At 44.3% G+C, this 17,210-nt stretch overlaps 1 protein-coding gene across 1 annotated transcript in view; it reads right to left on the bottom strand.

The window, feature by feature from the left end:
• The window catches only part of RRP12 (ribosomal RNA processing 12 homolog), a 58,410-nt gene that overhangs the window by 17,685 nt on the left and 23,515 nt on the right, over window positions 1-17,210 (bottom strand). Inside the window, exons 10-25 of the mRNA XM_078776103.1 lie at window positions 16,744-16,835; window positions 15,539-15,650; window positions 15,328-15,428; window positions 15,067-15,181; window positions 14,560-14,702; window positions 14,290-14,411; window positions 11,902-11,966; window positions 10,027-10,189; window positions 9,498-9,667; window positions 9,201-9,268; window positions 6,781-6,874; window positions 1,714-1,872; window positions 1,452-1,532; window positions 1,150-1,252; window positions 939-1,046; window positions 648-805 (exon numbers count right to left, since the gene is read on the bottom strand). Coding sequence (XP_078632229.1) covers window positions 648-805; window positions 939-1,046; window positions 1,150-1,252; window positions 1,452-1,532; window positions 1,714-1,872; window positions 6,781-6,874; window positions 9,201-9,268; window positions 9,498-9,667; window positions 10,027-10,189; window positions 11,902-11,966; window positions 14,290-14,411; window positions 14,560-14,702; window positions 15,067-15,181; window positions 15,328-15,428; window positions 15,539-15,650; window positions 16,744-16,835 — 1,854 coding nt within the window. The remainder of the gene's footprint in view (window positions 1-647; window positions 806-938; window positions 1,047-1,149; window positions 1,253-1,451; window positions 1,533-1,713; window positions 1,873-6,780; window positions 6,875-9,200; window positions 9,269-9,497; window positions 9,668-10,026; window positions 10,190-11,901; window positions 11,967-14,289; window positions 14,412-14,559; window positions 14,703-15,066; window positions 15,182-15,327; window positions 15,429-15,538; window positions 15,651-16,743; window positions 16,836-17,210) is intronic.

Below are 17,210 nucleotides of genomic sequence, written 5' to 3'. Positions count from 1 at the left end.
GTTTTGTTTGTCTGGTTGATTTGTTTGTGAAGTAAATGTTAGCTCTTTCACGAGCCTCGATTCAGTATACAAAAAAAATAAAAAATAAAAATAATAATACAGAAATGGTTTGTCGAGATCGGTGTGGAAGAACTTGACTGGCCTGCACAGAGCCCTGACCTCAACCCCATCGAACACCTTTGGGACTAATTGGAACGCCGACTGCAAGCCAGGCCTAATCGCCCAACATCAGTGCCCGACCGCACTAATGCTCTTGTGGCTGAATGGAAGCAAATCCCAGCAGCAATGTTCCGACATCTAGTGGAAAGCCTTCCCAGAAGAGTGGAGGCTGTTATGGCAGCAAAGGGGGGACCAACTCCATATTAATGCCCATGATTTTGGAATGAGATGTTCGATGTTCGGGTGTCCACATACTTTTGGTCATGTAGTGTATCTCCAAATACAATTTTTGCAACTCGACTCATTTTGTGATGGTGGCAGGCCCCAATTAAATGTATATAAGTTCCCATTGACGCCGCAAAACGAAATATTGACAGCTGTGCAAACTAGAAGTCAACGTCAGCACATGAAAAGAAAGCAAAAATAAATAAGGTTTCAGAAATAATCGAAAATAAGACAAATAATTGACCACTGTTTAAATCACTCACAATGAAGTGCAAGTGTCGAGCAAGCGTGGCCAAATCCAGAATAACGATGGCAACCTTCACAAAGCTCAGAGCCGACTGAACCACCTCGCGGGTGTGAGACTTCAGCAAGAGACACACCATCTTTATCAACAGCTCCAGGGATTCCCCCTTGATTCTGTCTGCATGAAAACAGCAATATTAAAAATGCAAATACCACTTGCGGTCCACCAAGAATGGTTTACAACGTATTTTTGCTATGAATATCTGAATGTTGCAATCTAAACTTTAGGTGGACGGGATGCATGGTCTAACCTTTGAACTCGAAGAAGAGACTCGTAAGGGCGAGGATGGAACAGCTGATCATGGATACTGAACTCGCGAGACCAGCATAGACTAGTGGGAGGAATCGAGAAAGCCCATCTGGAGGAAAACGCAATGTCACGCAATGTTACAAAAAAAACAACCAATCGACAGAAAGTCATTTTTTCTTTGGTAACATTAATGGGATAAGATCTGCATCAACCTCCATCACAGTCAAACCGAAGGTAGGCCCGTGCCATCTCAAGCAGCAGGCCAGAAGCACTCAGGCGAGCAGCAACGCCCACCTCCTTCATTGATAGAATCACCTGCCAAACAAAAAACATATGGCCTCGAGTGAAAATAATTTGATGGATGGAATATCCACTATTATCTTCTTCCCAGTTTCCCCCCTTCCCCCCCCTCAAGTAAGCAACCAAGCATACGAGTATTGTTCGTTTGTTCATCTTTACACATTAACAAAATTTTATTTGAATCAACAACTCCGACTCCTCACGTAAGCCATACCTCTGGAATAATGGTGACAATAAATTGCTCTTCATGTTTGGAAAGATGCTTCACAATGTACGTCAAACAGTTCAGTCTTGGCTAAAAAAACAAAAAACAAACAAACAAAAAAAAAAACAAGAGGTTGCCAATTCAAGCAAGAGGAAAACATTTCTCTGCATTTTGTATAATTTATGAAATCCCATGCAAACTGTTGCAAATGCGACATGTTCTACTCTTTGCTGAGCAATTAGATCGTGCTGGTGACAAATGTAAGTCGTACACGTTTGGCAGGCGAGGTCGCTGCCGACAGTGAAGACAACAGCACAGTTTGCAGGTCAGAGAAGTGAGTGGCCAGAAACCCGTGGCACTGAGGCCGGTCTCCACTGCACATCACTTCTAATGCCCGGTAAGCCTTCTTCTGCACAGAGTGGTCCTGGCTCTAGGTATAAGAAACGCAAAGGGAGTGGTCACAACTTTTCAGCACAACAACAAAGTGCAAACATGCAAGATTAATGGAAGAAAACAGAATTGAAGCGTGGATGTAGAAGGAAGATGGATCCCTCTCTGGATCCTTTCTTAAGTAACTGTTACATTTGGCACTTGGCCAACTCCAACGTGCTGTTAAAGATATCAGTTAACACCTATCTTATCCGCTATTTCACCATCCTCAGTGCTCTTCAACAACAACATGCATTTTAAAGGCCATTTTCCCTGCTAGAGCGGGGGTTAGCCTTGCGGTCCCCATGACAATCTTCTCCATTTTGCCCTATTTTCTGCATCTCTCCTTGTTAACCCCCTTGCCCGCATTTCTTCTTCCACCATCTTTAGCCAAGTCTTTCTCGGTCTTCCCCGTCCTCTGCTTCCTTCTACATTCATTTCCACCACTCTTCTCAACCAGTCACTTTCATCCTTCCTCAACACATGACCAAACCATCTCAACCTGTTCCTCTTCACAGCATCAATCACAGGCTCTATTCCCATCATCTTTCGCAATTCATCATTTGTCTTCCTCTCTCTCAACGATACTCTGCACATCCGTCGAACCATTCGCATTTCCACCCTTTCCAACCTTCGTTGCTGCTCTACGTTCATTACCCATGTCTCGCTCCCATAAATCATAACACTTCTCACACATGCAGCATACACCTTTCCCTTCAGCTTCAACGACACTCCCCTCATCATCAGCACGCCACTCAGTTCCCGAAACTTCTTCCATGCACATCTCACTCGAGCAACCGTTGCCGAGTCTGATCCACCTTCTCCATTCAGCATGTCTCCGAGGTAGCAAAATGTTTTCACACCTTCCAGCTTCACGCCGTCTCCAAGATCCAACTCAACATTTCCTCCATCTGCAGCTCCCTCTGTGCACACCTTACATTTGAATGTAGCTGCCACACTGGTTAATGACCCTCTCAGACCACTACATTTTTGATGAACCCACTCAGCGCACATTGTACATTGAATGGAGTTCACTCCGACACCCTTCCTACACACAGCACAGGGCCACTTCCCAGTTCTTTCCACCTCACCACATGCTTTACCACTTACCATCACCTTCGTCTTTCCGATATTCACCTTCAGACCTTTTGTCCCCATACATTCCTTCCACGTGTTCATCTTTTCCTTCAGTCCATCCATACTTTCCGCAATCAACACCAGATCATCTGCATACAACAACTCCCACGGCAAACCCTCCTTTACGTTCTGAGCCAGCACCTCCATCACAGCTACAAATAGTAGTGGACTTAGTACCGACCCCTGATGCACTCCCACCTTCACCTCAAACTCACCACTGTTCCCGTCCTTCGTCCTTACAGCTGTGCGCGCTCTTTTGTACATTGCCATCACTACTCTGATCAACCATTCCTCCACTCCTAGCTTCCTCAATGCCCATGTCAATACTTTGCGTGGTACCCTATCGAATGCTTTCTCCAGATCAACAAACCCAAGAAACAACTTCTTCCTCTTCTCCATGTACTTCTCCTGCAACTGCCTCACAATGAAAAGCGCGTCTGTCGTTCCTCTTCCTGGCATGAATCCAAACTGCATTTCGTCGATCTTCACTTTCTTCCTTATCCTCCTCTCCAACACCCTTTCCAATACCTTCATTCCATGCTCCAATAACTTTATCGCTCGGTACGAGCCACACTCCAGAGGGTCACCTTTCCCCTTGTATAGAGGGACGAGGGTACTCAGTTCCCAATCCACTGGAATGCGGCCTTCTTTCACCACCAGATTACAGATCTCTGTCATTCTCTTCACACCCCAACTTCCTGCTGCCTTCAACATATCTCCCACAACTCCCGTCGGCCCTCCCGCTTTTCTACCCTTCATTGCTTTTATCGCTTCCTCAACTTCCTTGTCAGTTATCTTCTCTGCCGGTCCTAAAACTGGGTTACTCTCTATGTTGCCATCCCATTCATTCTCTGTATTCAACAGCATTTCCATATATATTTTCCATCTTCCTTTAATTCCATCTGGGTCGACAACGATTTGTCCCACTTCATCCTTCAAGCAACTCACCCCCATCACATCACACCTCTCTTTCGCTATCTGCTTTGCAATCCTGAATGCTGCTTTCTGACCCTCTTCCGAATCCAAGCATTCTCCGAACATTTTCCTACATGCCTCCTGCGCCTTTGCTACCTCTTTCTTTGCAGCCTTCCTGGCTGCCTTATAACTTTCATGCTCTGCTGTTTCTGCTCCCGTACCCTTCGCCTTCTGCCACTCTTTGAACTTCTTCCTCTTCTCGTCAATCCTCTTTCCAACTTCATCATCCCACCACCATGTTTCCGAGTGCCTCGGTGGTCCTTTTGTCCATCCACATACCTCACCAACGGCTCCCAACAGACTAGCTTTCATCGACATCCCACCACTTTCAAGCTCAACCACATCATCCTCGACCCTACTCAGCCTCTCTTTTAATGCCTCCCTTACTGTCACCTCTTTCAACCTCCACACCTTCATTCTCGGTTGGTACTTCACCCGCCGAGCTCTCCTCGCACCTTTCACCCTTACGTCACAGACAACCAAGTGGTGCTGTGAAACAGCCTCCTCCCCCGGGATCACCTTTGTGTCCCGGAGGTGCCCCCTATCTCGCCTACGCACCATCAGGTAGTCAACGGTTGTCGTCGACCCACCTGACGTGTATGTAACAAGCTTATTATCCTCTTTCTGGAACTGAGTATTACAAATCAACAAATCAGCTCCATCAGCAAACTCCAAAATCCTTTCACCTTCTCCATTTCTCACACCATATCCGTAACCCCCATGAACTCCGTCATAACCATCCATACTCCTTCCCACATGTCCATTTAGGTCTCCTCCTACCACAACAACTTCCTCATCTTCTCTATCGCACACCAGAACTTGTCCTTTTCTTCATCACTTCGACCAACCTGCGGAGCATATCCCAAGATGACGTTCACCAAGAGCTTTCCAATCATCATTTTCACCATCATCAACCTATCACTCACTCTCGTCACACTCACCACACTGTCTACAAACTCCTCAGAAAACAGGACACCAACACCATTCACGCCCTCCAGGCACCCTTGCCACACAAACTTGTATTTCTGTCCCTGCCTACCCTTCACCATTCTCACACCACTTCCCTTCCATCTCGTCTCTTGCACACAACATATGTCCACTCTTCTTCTGACCAATACTTCCACCACTTCTCCTGATCTCCCTGTCATTGTCCCTACATTCCATGTCCCAAACCTCAGAAACCGATCTCCACTTCGGGCTGTACCCTGCCCATATGTAGTTGTAATTGTCATGGTTCCCTTTTTGAGGCAATGTTTATTATGGCCGGATGCCCTTCCTGACGCCAACCCTCTTAGTCGTCTTTTACGACACGCAGGGATACGGTGTACCTATTCTTATCCAGGGTACACACCGGGAAACGTTTAAAACATGGAAATTCTGGGGGGTGGGGGGGGGGGCGTCAAGGGAAAGATAAAATGAAAATAAACCCCTTCAGCCGGCACTTAGCTTGGCGTCCCAAAGAGTACTTTCAGGAGCTTGGCGGCTGTTGAAACTGGGGTAGCCACTCATGCGGGAAGTGGTCCAAAATGGCGGTGTAGAACACCGCGCGTCGAAGACACAACAAGCGTGAGGCGAGCAGATTAGACCGCCTCCTTTCGATTCTCTACCGTCAAGTCCAATGCGGCCTTCAGCTTCCAAGAGCCCAGCAGTTGTCCAAAACCTCGTGTGGGGAAATGTGGTATCTGTCCGTCGTCTTGTCCACCGTCCACACGCGGCTCCAAGCTCCGGCGCGAGGAAGCCCTCCGTCCGCCCGCACGCTTCGCCAGGCCCCGATGCCCAGTGCTCTTCGATGCATATTATCTGGCCCAGGCCTGACCACCCCATCGTTACCTCCGTCACCGAAGGTGGATGGTGGTTATGTTGTCACCATGTCTGTCTGTATGTTGTCACCCACGTCTGTCTCAAAAAGTTGTGGACGGATTCGGACGAAGTTTGGTGGAGAGGTTATTATGTGACAGACTAAATGATTAGATTTTGGTGAAGATCCGGATCCAGATCTGGATCTGAGAATTTTCAAGTGATTTTTCATCATTGAGATATAGGACAAAAAACAATATATAAACATAGCACAATATCTCAAAAAGTTATGGACAGATTCGGACGAAACATGGTGGACCGGTTAGGTATGTGACAAGGAAGAATTGTTCCCATTTTAGCGAAGATTCAAATCCAGATCCAGATCAGAGAATTTTTTTTAAGTGATTCTTCACCATTGAGTGATAAATACGGCAAAAAACGATATATAGCAGGATATTTCAAAAAGTTATGGACGGATTTAGACGAAACTTGATGGATGAATTGGGTAAGTAACAAGAACAAGGCGATTCGAGTTTGGTTCAGGTCCGGATCCAGATCTGACCTATCAGTTGGATAGAAAATGTAAACTGTTCAGCCTGGCGGAGGTATGCTCGCCATCCAGTGCCGTTTTCGTTTTCCAACTGCTTCATTCCTTCTTCATTCAGAAGCCCTTGCGCACCTCCAAGATGGCTACTCTAGCTATTGGCAATTCCCCGTGACTGTTCTTGTGTAAATGGTGAAGCAAACTAACTATCGAATAAGCCCGCCATATTGATTTCATCACCAACCAATAATCTCCCTGTGTGATTCCTCAATGGAACCACACCTCTCTTAACCAGTTCTTTTTCCTTGATATATTTAAAGAATGCCTTACTGTTGATACAAGAGCACAATTTGAACATCATTGCAATAGTCCTTGATGATGTAATCCTTAACGATGCTTTGCAATGTGAAGACAAGAAAAGAAAAAGTATTAGTCTTTTGGGAGAGGGTAACGCACCTGCAGGCAAGGCACAACACGTTTGTACACCACTGCGAGATGAGTTTCATCTACATATGGCACCATGCACACGACCAGATCCATCAGAGCGAGCCTGCAAAAGCAAACGGGTTAACGTTCACATGCAATGAGCCTTGAGCACGCATGACAGAAAGCAGGAAATCAAGTGGTGCTCTCTTCAATTGTGGTGCTACATTCCTGCAAGCAAGTGGTTCCGCTCCAAATTTATTTTCCTCAAAGTAAAAATTCTCATCCCCAAAGTTTCTTGTTCTGCTCCAAATGATTCTTGTTCCGCTTGTTCCACTCCTTTTTTCTTGTTCCGCTCCAAATTTCTTTTCCTCAAAGTAAAAATTCTCATCACCAAAGTTTCTTTCTCCCCAAAAACAATATCCGTCTAATAACCTATGGTTAAATCTTGAATGTGAGTGAAGTCATTCACTGGTTGTCACAGTCATGCAAATGTGTTGGCTCATCACTGAGATTAACATATTGCATCAATCACGAGATTTCTGGAAACGGTTGAATAGACGATAAAGGTGGTAAGGTGATTAGCCATGGGAATATTTTTCAATCTTACTCACATTAAGTGGCTGCTCATTGTTTTTATTTTAGGCACATCAGGCTCACCGAAACACCACATCCAAAATTTTAATCATCCTGGGGATGATATGTTTCGGAATTGTCGAGAAAACTACGAATTTGTGCCAAGAATTCCTCAAGAGCAAACAGCTTGATTTCAGTTGACCACTTACATGAGGATGATTTCAGGTATTCCAGACCATACCCTGCGTGCTACTCCCATCAGCTCTCCACCATATCATGTTATTTGCATATTTCTTGTACACAGTGCCGAAAAACTGTAAACCTGAAAATATGTGGGCTTACGGGAGGTTAATGGGGGTAGAAAATATCTTGGTTATGGGTGGTGATGACCTGAGATAGAAGTGAACAGCTGTCCTGAACACCTGGAGGGAATAACGAGAGGAAATGGGTCCCACAGGTGGGAAAAAAAGAAGGACAAATGAGTGGAGGTGAGCAGCAGTCTGGAGTTTTGAAGTTCCACGAGAAGGAGCTTACTATACCGCATGCACCTTGGAGTTAAAGGGGGTGAGGAGAGAGAACAAAGGGCAGAGCAGGACTTGTTGGTGCAAGACCAGAAAGGATGCAGGAGAAGAGAGAGACCACCAACCTGTCTGCAATGTGAAGGTAATAGGTCCAGAGACTCAGCTTCATCATGGGAGATTCCAATAGTTTTGAAGGCCTTGGTTTCCAAGACGTTATGCTGAGCAAGGTGTGAGGTGAGGGGGGGGGAGGGCACTAGTCTGGAGAGGAGAGCAGCACTCCAAGCTGAATATGAAGGCCTTGTAGGTAGATAAAAGTTCAGGTGTGAAAAGACTGCACAACAGAGGATGCCCAGTTGGCACTGACTTTGGAGGCCAACTTATATGTGCAGTTTGCCAAAGAAAGCTCATGGCTGATAGTGGGGCCTAAAGGTTTGAGTACGTGCACACACAATTTATTGTTTCTGAAGGTTTGTTAAATACAGGAAACAAAGGAGCAAGTTCAGACTACTACATTTAACTTTAATAACACCTTTTTGGGCTTCAAAGTTCACGAAAGCCTCAATTATTTAAAAAATGCTGCAGTTGATATGACACTACAGCCGTAAGCCACTGAAAGCTGAAGTTTCATTGGTAAATGCATTTCACTGTATCGCCGATTGTCGGTGACTGCCGCACACTACACCATAACGCACGATTTTCATGGATAACTGGTCGTAAAGGTTGAAGATGTTCAACTTTTACGATTGGCACCAATGCACCTGGAAAACTTGCTGACATGGCTCATCAACCATCGCACATTAGATGATTTTCAAAAAGTGTCCCTGACTAAGCTGTCGCCAATAATGTTATTTTGCATCGCGTCGGCTAGCAGGTTGCGGCCCTTAGGTGAATGGTACAATAAAGGAAAATGAGAGGTGGGAGTGGAGGGGAAGTCACAGCCAAAGGTGTTCCAAGGGGTTGGAGAAGTAAGAGCAGTACAAGGACAGTGAGAAATGGAGTTCTGAATTGTAAAGTGCAACTCCGCTGCTAGGATGTGGTTGTGGGATGTAGTAACTAACAAACCAGGAGAGACAATAGTCAGGACGACACACCAAGGAGTTAGGATGTCAAATTGTGTTACGCAGATGTAAAATTTCTCAGCAACGGTCTGGTTTGAATTACCCATCATTCTCTCCTTCTTGCCCATCTGCCTGTCCCCAATAACACCCTCTCCCCCAGCCCCCCATGCAAAAAAATCCAATACATCACAACATGAGATAAGCATCTATCGAAGTTCACAAGATCAATTCATACATCAGTACAAGAGAGATTAATCTGTTCAATCCAATGGGACATGCCATTCAAGTCGTGATTTACCGTATGACACGGCTGGATTCTTCTTCTTGCATCTTCTCCAAAGCTTTGTCCATGAATTTTCCCACCAGCTGCATAAAAGGGAAATGAGCAGCTCACAATTTCTTCTTGCACTAATGTTGTACTCGTAGTATTACTCCATTGTGCCATGCAACAAAAGGCCCGTCAGTAGCCGACGATTATTGATGAAAGCCATTTTACAGTTGGCCTTCTCCCAATGCCCGACAAATTTCCAACACTGGTTCCACAATCACAATCGATATTCCTGACACGTCGGGTTTCCTTCCAACACCCTCCTACCTGTTCATCAGTGATGGTAAGATACATTTTGATGGTATCCAAGACATAATCCTTTCCATCCTTGTGGTGACCTTTCAAATCAGTATCGGCTTTCCCATCCTCAGTCCAAAGGTTGAATAAAATGGGAATAAAGTTCTTGGAAAACCGCGCAAGTGCAAGGCGATTTGATTCTACGAGTCAAAAACAAAACACGAAAGCTCACAACACAACATTACATTTCATTCATATTCAAGGAAATCCTAATCATCACTCTGGCCTAACAACTATACTTTACGTTTCTTCCCAATTCACACTGATGCCGTTTTATTATACCTCAAATTTGGATTGTTGGGCAGTCCCATCAGTTATCATAGCATAGAGCTAATGATGCAATGACCCTCGATGCAAATCCCAAAATACAAGTTTGTAAAGTCCTTAAAGTATGTGAAAGTAATTTAATTCATGAGATATGTGGACATGCACCATGTCCACATATCACATGAACCAGACAACACTGTCAGATCATAATCGTGATTAACGCCACTACCACCTTCATGGCAGCACCGTGAAATTGCCGTACGGAGACCGTGGCAAATTATAGACTGCAAGTCTTGACGCTCTACCAGTGCCTGGCCCAGAGTCCGTGCCAAAGCTCCAAATGCAGTTTCTAGGTCATGTGGTGCTGAAAGGAACCCAGGCAGCATGGACCAGATCTGAAAACAGGAGAAGAAAAATTGTTAGTACGTGACCTTTCTCAGTGGCTGTAGCAGTGTTAGGCTTGAGCTCTTAGGGTCCCGAGTTCTAGCTCCTGTTGCGCCATTGAATTAACACCAGGTGGGTCGACACAGCCTGTCATCCTTCCGAGGTCGGCGAAATGAGTACAAGCCGACTGGTAATGAGGGGCATTGCATCAGCGGCACAACCGCAACTCCAGGGAAAAAAAATGATGCAGCCAAGCAGTGCAGGCTGCATACTGCAGCCACCAGTCTATTGAAATGAACAGATTCTTTTAAAATAAATAAACCATCGTTTAAATCCCACTATACGCAACTTTGAAGTGTCTGTTGTGGGTTTGTTTAACCTCTATGTATTTGGAAATGTTAGATAACTAGAGTGCAAAGAAAACTAGAAAGAGCAGAGATTGCAGACCCTCGCCAGGACGTGTTTTCAGTAGTTTTTAAGGCTTTTGTGTTAAAACAAATATGGCGGCCGAACCACGTGACCGATGACGTCATCATTAATTTTTTTCTCTGCCAATCTATCCCGAGATGATGCTCAATAGATTTCATCTTGATCGGATGAAGTTTTGTACTTGTCGAATTATGAAGTCATAATGGAGGCACCTATGACATAATTAACATATCTTATTCCACATGGAGAGTTCTTTACAATGAGCCATGTCTCAATTTTTTCTATTCAGCGCTTTCGGAGATATAGAGGTGCAAAGTTTTTCGGTTTTTCCAAAATGGCGGCCATACCATGTGACATATGACGTCATAATTAAAAATTCGACATGTGGAGTTGCACCTATGGTGAAAATTTCCTGTCAATCAGACCAACGGTTGAAGAGAAAATCTTATTGATTCTGTGCGGACAAACAAAGAGACAGACAGACAGACAAACAGACATGAAAAATCACTCAGAGCGACACTTGGCAAAACAGAACAAAGTAGAATGACACTCAGCAGAGCATCCTTTTGACCTCAAAAATAATTAGTGGTTGAATTCAGTGACCTGATATGCAAATCCTATTCAGATTTCAAGTCAATCGGATGAAAATTAATGATTTTAGAAATTTGAAAGAAGTGGTTGACCTTTGGCCTAAGTTGATCTCAAAAATAGTTGGTGGTTGAATTCAGTGACCTGATATGCAAATCGGCTTCAAAGTTTAAGTTAATCTGATGAAAATTGACAATTTTAGAAATTTGGCCTAAGTTGACCTTTTGGCCGATGTTGACCTCAAAAATAGTTGGTGGTTGAATTCAGTGACCTGATATGCAAATCCTATTCAGATTTCAAGTCAATCGGATGAAAATTGAGGATGTTAGAAATTTGAAAAAAAGTGGTTGATCTTTGGCCTATGATGACCTTTTGACCTCAAAAATATATAGGATTTTGTCGGACCACAAACTCTACCATTTGGTGAAGTTTCGTGAAGATCAGTTTAAAATTGTGACCTGTCGGCAAATATCTGTGAGCGGACAGACAAACACGCAAACACAAACACACACTTGTTAAAGTGATCAACATCAACATCTTTGTCATACAACATACAACATGGGAGTGATCAACATACTTGTCAAAAAGGTTTTTTTGGGGGTTTTTTTTTGGCAAGTAACAAACGGACTCAAATACAATAGCCTCTCCTTAGGCAAGGGTAACAAAAACTGCCAATAAAAGTGCAACGTAAAGCAAAAGTACAGACTTGCAAATGTAACGTGTTGAAGATCTTTGCTTCCAAAGTCTTTTCTGCAGTTTCTGCCCCAACAGCTAGGAAACGAAGTATAAAAAAAAAAAAAGAAAAAAAAAAAAAAAGAAGAGTTATTAGTTACATAATGTCTAATAAATGCTCAATACAATTATTGCCAGTATAATTAAGCGTTCCACACACTGTATGCACGGAAAGGGAAGGGAAGGGAACGACACATGTGGCCTTCACGAAAGCTTGAGGTAGGCCTGGTTTTGCATCACAATCTGAACCCTCGGCTCATGACGCTGGATTGGAAGGTTAAAATCCCATATTGACATGTTCATTATTACTATGACCTTGTGATCGATTTAAAAGTGCACCAATCTCTACTAACGTATTTGTTTCTCATGTGATTTATGTGCAAGCTCCACCATGAGTGTTTAATCAATCAACGTGAAAACTGAACCGTCCAAAAGCCGCTAAAATTACCAAGATGAAGTAGGTGAGCTTTGTGCTGAAGATCGATGGAGTCGATTTCAGTACAGCAACATGAAAAAGGAATTCATGAAACATTACATCTGGCAATTCGCTCACCATCACTTCAAGGGGCCTGGACAACTTTGCAGTTATTTCCAAACAAATGAGCAAACGCAGGAGCGTATATTCCTCAAATGATAGGAAAAGCTTACAACTCCCCAACAAGGACCGTGTAGTCCACCAAAACAATCGCAGTTTTCTTCATTTTTGAACAAAAGGTATACTCTAATGTGACTGCAAACTTTAAAACGATGCAAAAACAGGACCATTTCATCAGTGGTTTTCATTTCATAAACGCTTACAGCCAAGATTGCGTGAGCGTCAATTGCATTTATAGAACTTTTATATATTTATATAAGGCAAAATATCAGAAATTGAAGGCTTTTTTATTTTAAACGATTTATATAAACATCCGTTAAATCATATCACACGCAAATCATCAAAATCTAAACAGTACATGGCGTCCATTTTTTAAAAAGATTGAATTCTGCAAAACGTAAGTGGCCGCTACACATCTTTCTCAGTCGCACGTTTATGTGTGAAGAGTGCGCGCCGAATATGTAACACGGAAGCGGCCGCTACACCTGTTTCTCAGTCGCTTTGCACACGCTGCCGTGTTACTTCGGAGCCGCAACATTTATATTGGAAGAGTTCGTCAGGAGTCGATCTACTTTCTCCTGGTACGTAGAATTTCAACAAAAGCCATATCACTGTTCATGTAGGTAAATATTTTTGGAAAAACTGGAAAATTGGAAAACTTGGAAAAACAATATAGCCAATTTTACTCCAGGAGATCCCAGGATTACTCAGCCAAAATATCGTTGCGATCGGTTCAGCCGTTTTTGCAGTACCTTCGAACGGACAGACAGACGGATGGACGGACATTTGGTGAATTATAGTAAGATAAATATACACAGTTCTTCGAAAGACAATTTGGAACGGTTGTGGTTTCATGGTGAAGACATTGGACTGGCATAGAGGATGAGGATTCAAAGAGGCAGCTTCTTCTTCGTCGTTCATATGCAGCACAAGGGGAAGTGCGGGGTCGCATAATTGGCTGAGGGTGTGGCTGTGCCGCTTGAAGCATTTCCATCTGCTGGTTAGGACAGCAATTTAGAAGTAGGCCATGGTGCCGGCAATAGCTCGCCAACACTTCACGAAGGACACCTTGGGATCTATATCGTCCACAAACGAATGCTGACAGACGGAACGCACGTTTAACATCCATCCGAGGGACGGCACACAAATTGATGGATCACCCTGGCTGGAAAACACTGGGATGACAGTTTATAGGTGGGTCCAAACAGCTCATAGGTGAATGTGCTTACCTCTAGACTCTAGGCCATCCTGTAAGCCCCAAATGCAGCTGAAGGATTTTGATTCTAAGGCTCTGGAACAAGTTAATTTCAAGAGAATTACCATGTCACTATTGGATTGTGGGTAAAATCCTGTTGGCTGATTAATGGCCCCCAAGTAAGGAAATAATCCACTTGCCCTTCCAGGTGTGGTCTAATGCGATGCCAGTCTATACTGCAGTAAGTGCAGTTGAATAAATGCCCTTTTTGTAAGCTGAGATTAACAGCAAAGTGAGACTTATGAAAAGGCAGCAGCACCCAAAATCACCCTAAGCAAATTAAATATATGCTTCAAGAAGGATAATGTTTTTGGAATAATAAACATGATGCATAACGTTTTGTATTACAAGTCTGATTAAAACAATCCCTCCCCCTCATCCTCCCCCCCCCCCCCCCCCAATCCCCTTACACTCACCACTCCCAACAAACCCCTAAGGCCTAAGTGTTCATAAATATGAAAGCAAATGCAAATTTGAGAATGTTTGGCCAACGAATAAAAGGCCCCGCATACCTCTTGCTTGTAATGCGGCAGCAAGTGGCAAAAAATACGAGGAGAAGAATTGCAGCTTTGCATTCTTCACGTGGTCTCGAATGACGGGCAAAAGCCAGCTCCGAGGAAAGTCCAGGGTTTCCCTGTGGGATTCAGCAAAACAGAGCTTGGCCCTAAATTACCAGGAACAGTGCACATCAGAATTTGAAATGAAAAGCAAAAATAATAATGCTGCAAGTAAATACTGCAAGAATATTTCAAATGTAAGCTGATTAAAGACCAATGTCTCACTCGTTTCCAGAGATGCCCAGGGGTAGAGCTTCCAGAACGAGGTCAGGACCCATGGCCTGCACAGCCACTCCAACAACCTGCTCCAGGTCTCGGATGTATGCAAAGTTACCACTTTCATGAAGGTCTGCCAAGCTTTGCAAACACTGAGCACACAGCAGGAGTATAGGTTAGGGGAAGACGAAGAAGAAGAAGCCTTTTAGAAAACAAAAACATTAAAAACAAACAAAAACAGCTAATACATAAACCGGACGTACAAGACTGGAGTTTTACATTAATTACAAGGACATTCGAAGATATTGGACAAATACACGCGGTAGATGGGAATTTAACCTGAGTTTCCAGCATCACGAGACCGCACTATTCCACCATTATTTAATTTTAGAAAAAAATCAAATGAAATGTTTGTTTGCAGTGAAATTCAAGCCGATATCCTGGCCAAGTTTGGAAAAAAATATGAGGACTGATCAACTATAAAGACATTAATGCACCCCACTAGACCTGACAAACCTTGTGAGCAAGTGGCGCCCCAGATCTGCCAAGGCCTTGGAACAATATCTTCATCAGGCTGAGGACCTGGCCCCAACTGCCATGGAAACGATAGCGAAGGCCATCCTCCAAAACCCTACCAGCAGCAACAACAAAAACAATTAACAACCAACAATTGATGAAGGTTAAAATGCCGTCACACCCTCAAGGAAGGAATGTACAGTACAGATCATACAAAAACTTGTCCCTCAGTCTTGAGGTCCAAAAGGCATGCACTCTGACCTGCACAGCTTGTGCACTGGGGTGATGTTGCCAGGCCGGCTTTGTCCTACTATCCCTTGAACAATGTCCTTATGTGCGAGGAAGCATTCTTGCAACACCACCTGGCATGTAGGAAAGAGTGGAGAGTTTGCTACAAGATGGTTCACATTTCAATTTATTATCTCCTTTTAATCAAGGACAGGGAACATTTATGGTGCAAGAACGAACACACCTGTAAGCTTTTAGCTATACCATTCACAAGCTTGACTCTATCCGTGGCCAGGCCTTGCATGGATGTGGTGAAGAGCCGTGGCAGATGGGCCATGCCGAGTGCAGCATCCAACCTGGCAAAAGGATGGACATAGCAAGATTTCAACCAAAACAACACCAATGGAATTCCAGCAAACTGGGATTCCTGCAACTTGCTTGCAAGAATGTAGCACCGCAGGGGATGACAATTCCAGAAATTGGTACAATTCAAGCAAAAATAACTAGGAAATAGAATTTAACATGAAAGCATCAATGGATACGCCTCGGCCCACGTTATTATGTTCGATCGGCCCACATTGTTATGTTTGATCTCAATTAAAGATCACATGAGAGAGAGAGAGAGAGAAAGAGAGAGAGAGAGAGAGCGCGAGAGCGAGAGAGCGTGAGAGAGAGAGAGAGAGAGCGAGAGAGAGAGAGAGCGAGAGAGAGAGAGAGCGAGAGAGAGCGAGAGAGAGAGAGAGAGAGAGAGAGAGAGAGAGAGAGAGCAAGAGAGAGAGCGCGAGAGAGCGAGAGAGAGAGCGAGCGAGCGAGAGAGAGAGAGAGCGAGCGAGAGAGAGAGAGAGCGAGCGAGAGAGAGAGCGAGCGAGCGAGAGAGAGAGAGAGCGAGCGAGAGAGAGAGAGAGAGCGAGCGAGCGAGAGAGAGAGAGAGCGAGAGAGCGAGAGAGAGAGAGAGAGAGAGAGCGCGAGAGAGAGAGAGCGAGAGAGCGAGCGAGCGAGCGAGAGAGAGAGCGAGAGAGAGAGAGAGAGAGCGTGAGAGAGAGAGAGAGAGAGAGAGAGAGAGCGCGAGAGAGAGAGAGAGCGCGAGAGAGAGAGAGAGCGAGAGAGAGAGCGCGAGAGAGAGAGAGAGAGAGAGAGAGAGAGAGAGAGAGCGCGAGAGAGAGAGAGAGAGAGAGAGAGAGAGCGCGAGAGAGAGAGCGAGAGAGCGAGAGAGAGAGCGAGAGAGAGCGAGAGAGCGCGAGAGAGAGAGAGAGAGAGAGAGAGAGAGAGCGAGAGTGAGAGAATACAAGAGAATATAAAAAAACCCGATAACGAACGAACGTATGGTAAACCTGAAATCATAATGCCTCTGGCCTTCAACTGCAGAGGCAAAAAAATGCAAGAATTACATTACAAGTCAAATAGAAAAATGGCACCAGTGATAAAGCACGGCTGGAATGGTGAGCTCACCTGCTGAGGTTAGTGTGGGCACGTTCCATAACAGCAAACCAGGCAAGCGTAGCCTGCGTGTCACTCTCCGCCGGCAAGAAGTCGTACAAAGCCTGGGGCAAGGCAAGGTCACAACATGACGTGGCAAGTGAAACATCTCCAAGAACCACAAGCAAATTCGCTTTTTGCTATTTTTTAACCGAGGTAGAAAAGTTTTATAATCAAGAATAAAATGAAGGCAAAGCATTTTTACAATTGTGAAGGAATTATGAAAGCATGGACATTCAAATATGAATTGCAGGACAGTTAAACATGTCATTATCTTGGGTGTCTCGGTTATGAAGTTATCATCATCACATTAAGTGTGAAACATGTCATTGTGCGTTATGAAGCCACAAACGAATAAGATCATTGTCTTTGCACAAAGACGTTGTTGAGAAAAGTTTCCTCAACACCGAGAAACCCCAAAAAGACAATCTTGCATGATT

The sequence above is a fragment of the Myxine glutinosa genome, chromosome 4 (genome assembly GCF_964187855.1).
Source record: "Myxine glutinosa chromosome 4, kmMyxGlut1.1, whole genome shotgun sequence".
Classification (NCBI taxonomy): domain Eukaryota; kingdom Metazoa; phylum Chordata; class Myxini; order Myxiniformes; family Myxinidae; genus Myxine; species Myxine glutinosa.
Note: the sequence above shows the minus strand (reverse complement) of the source record. Positions and strands in the feature narration are given on the sequence as shown.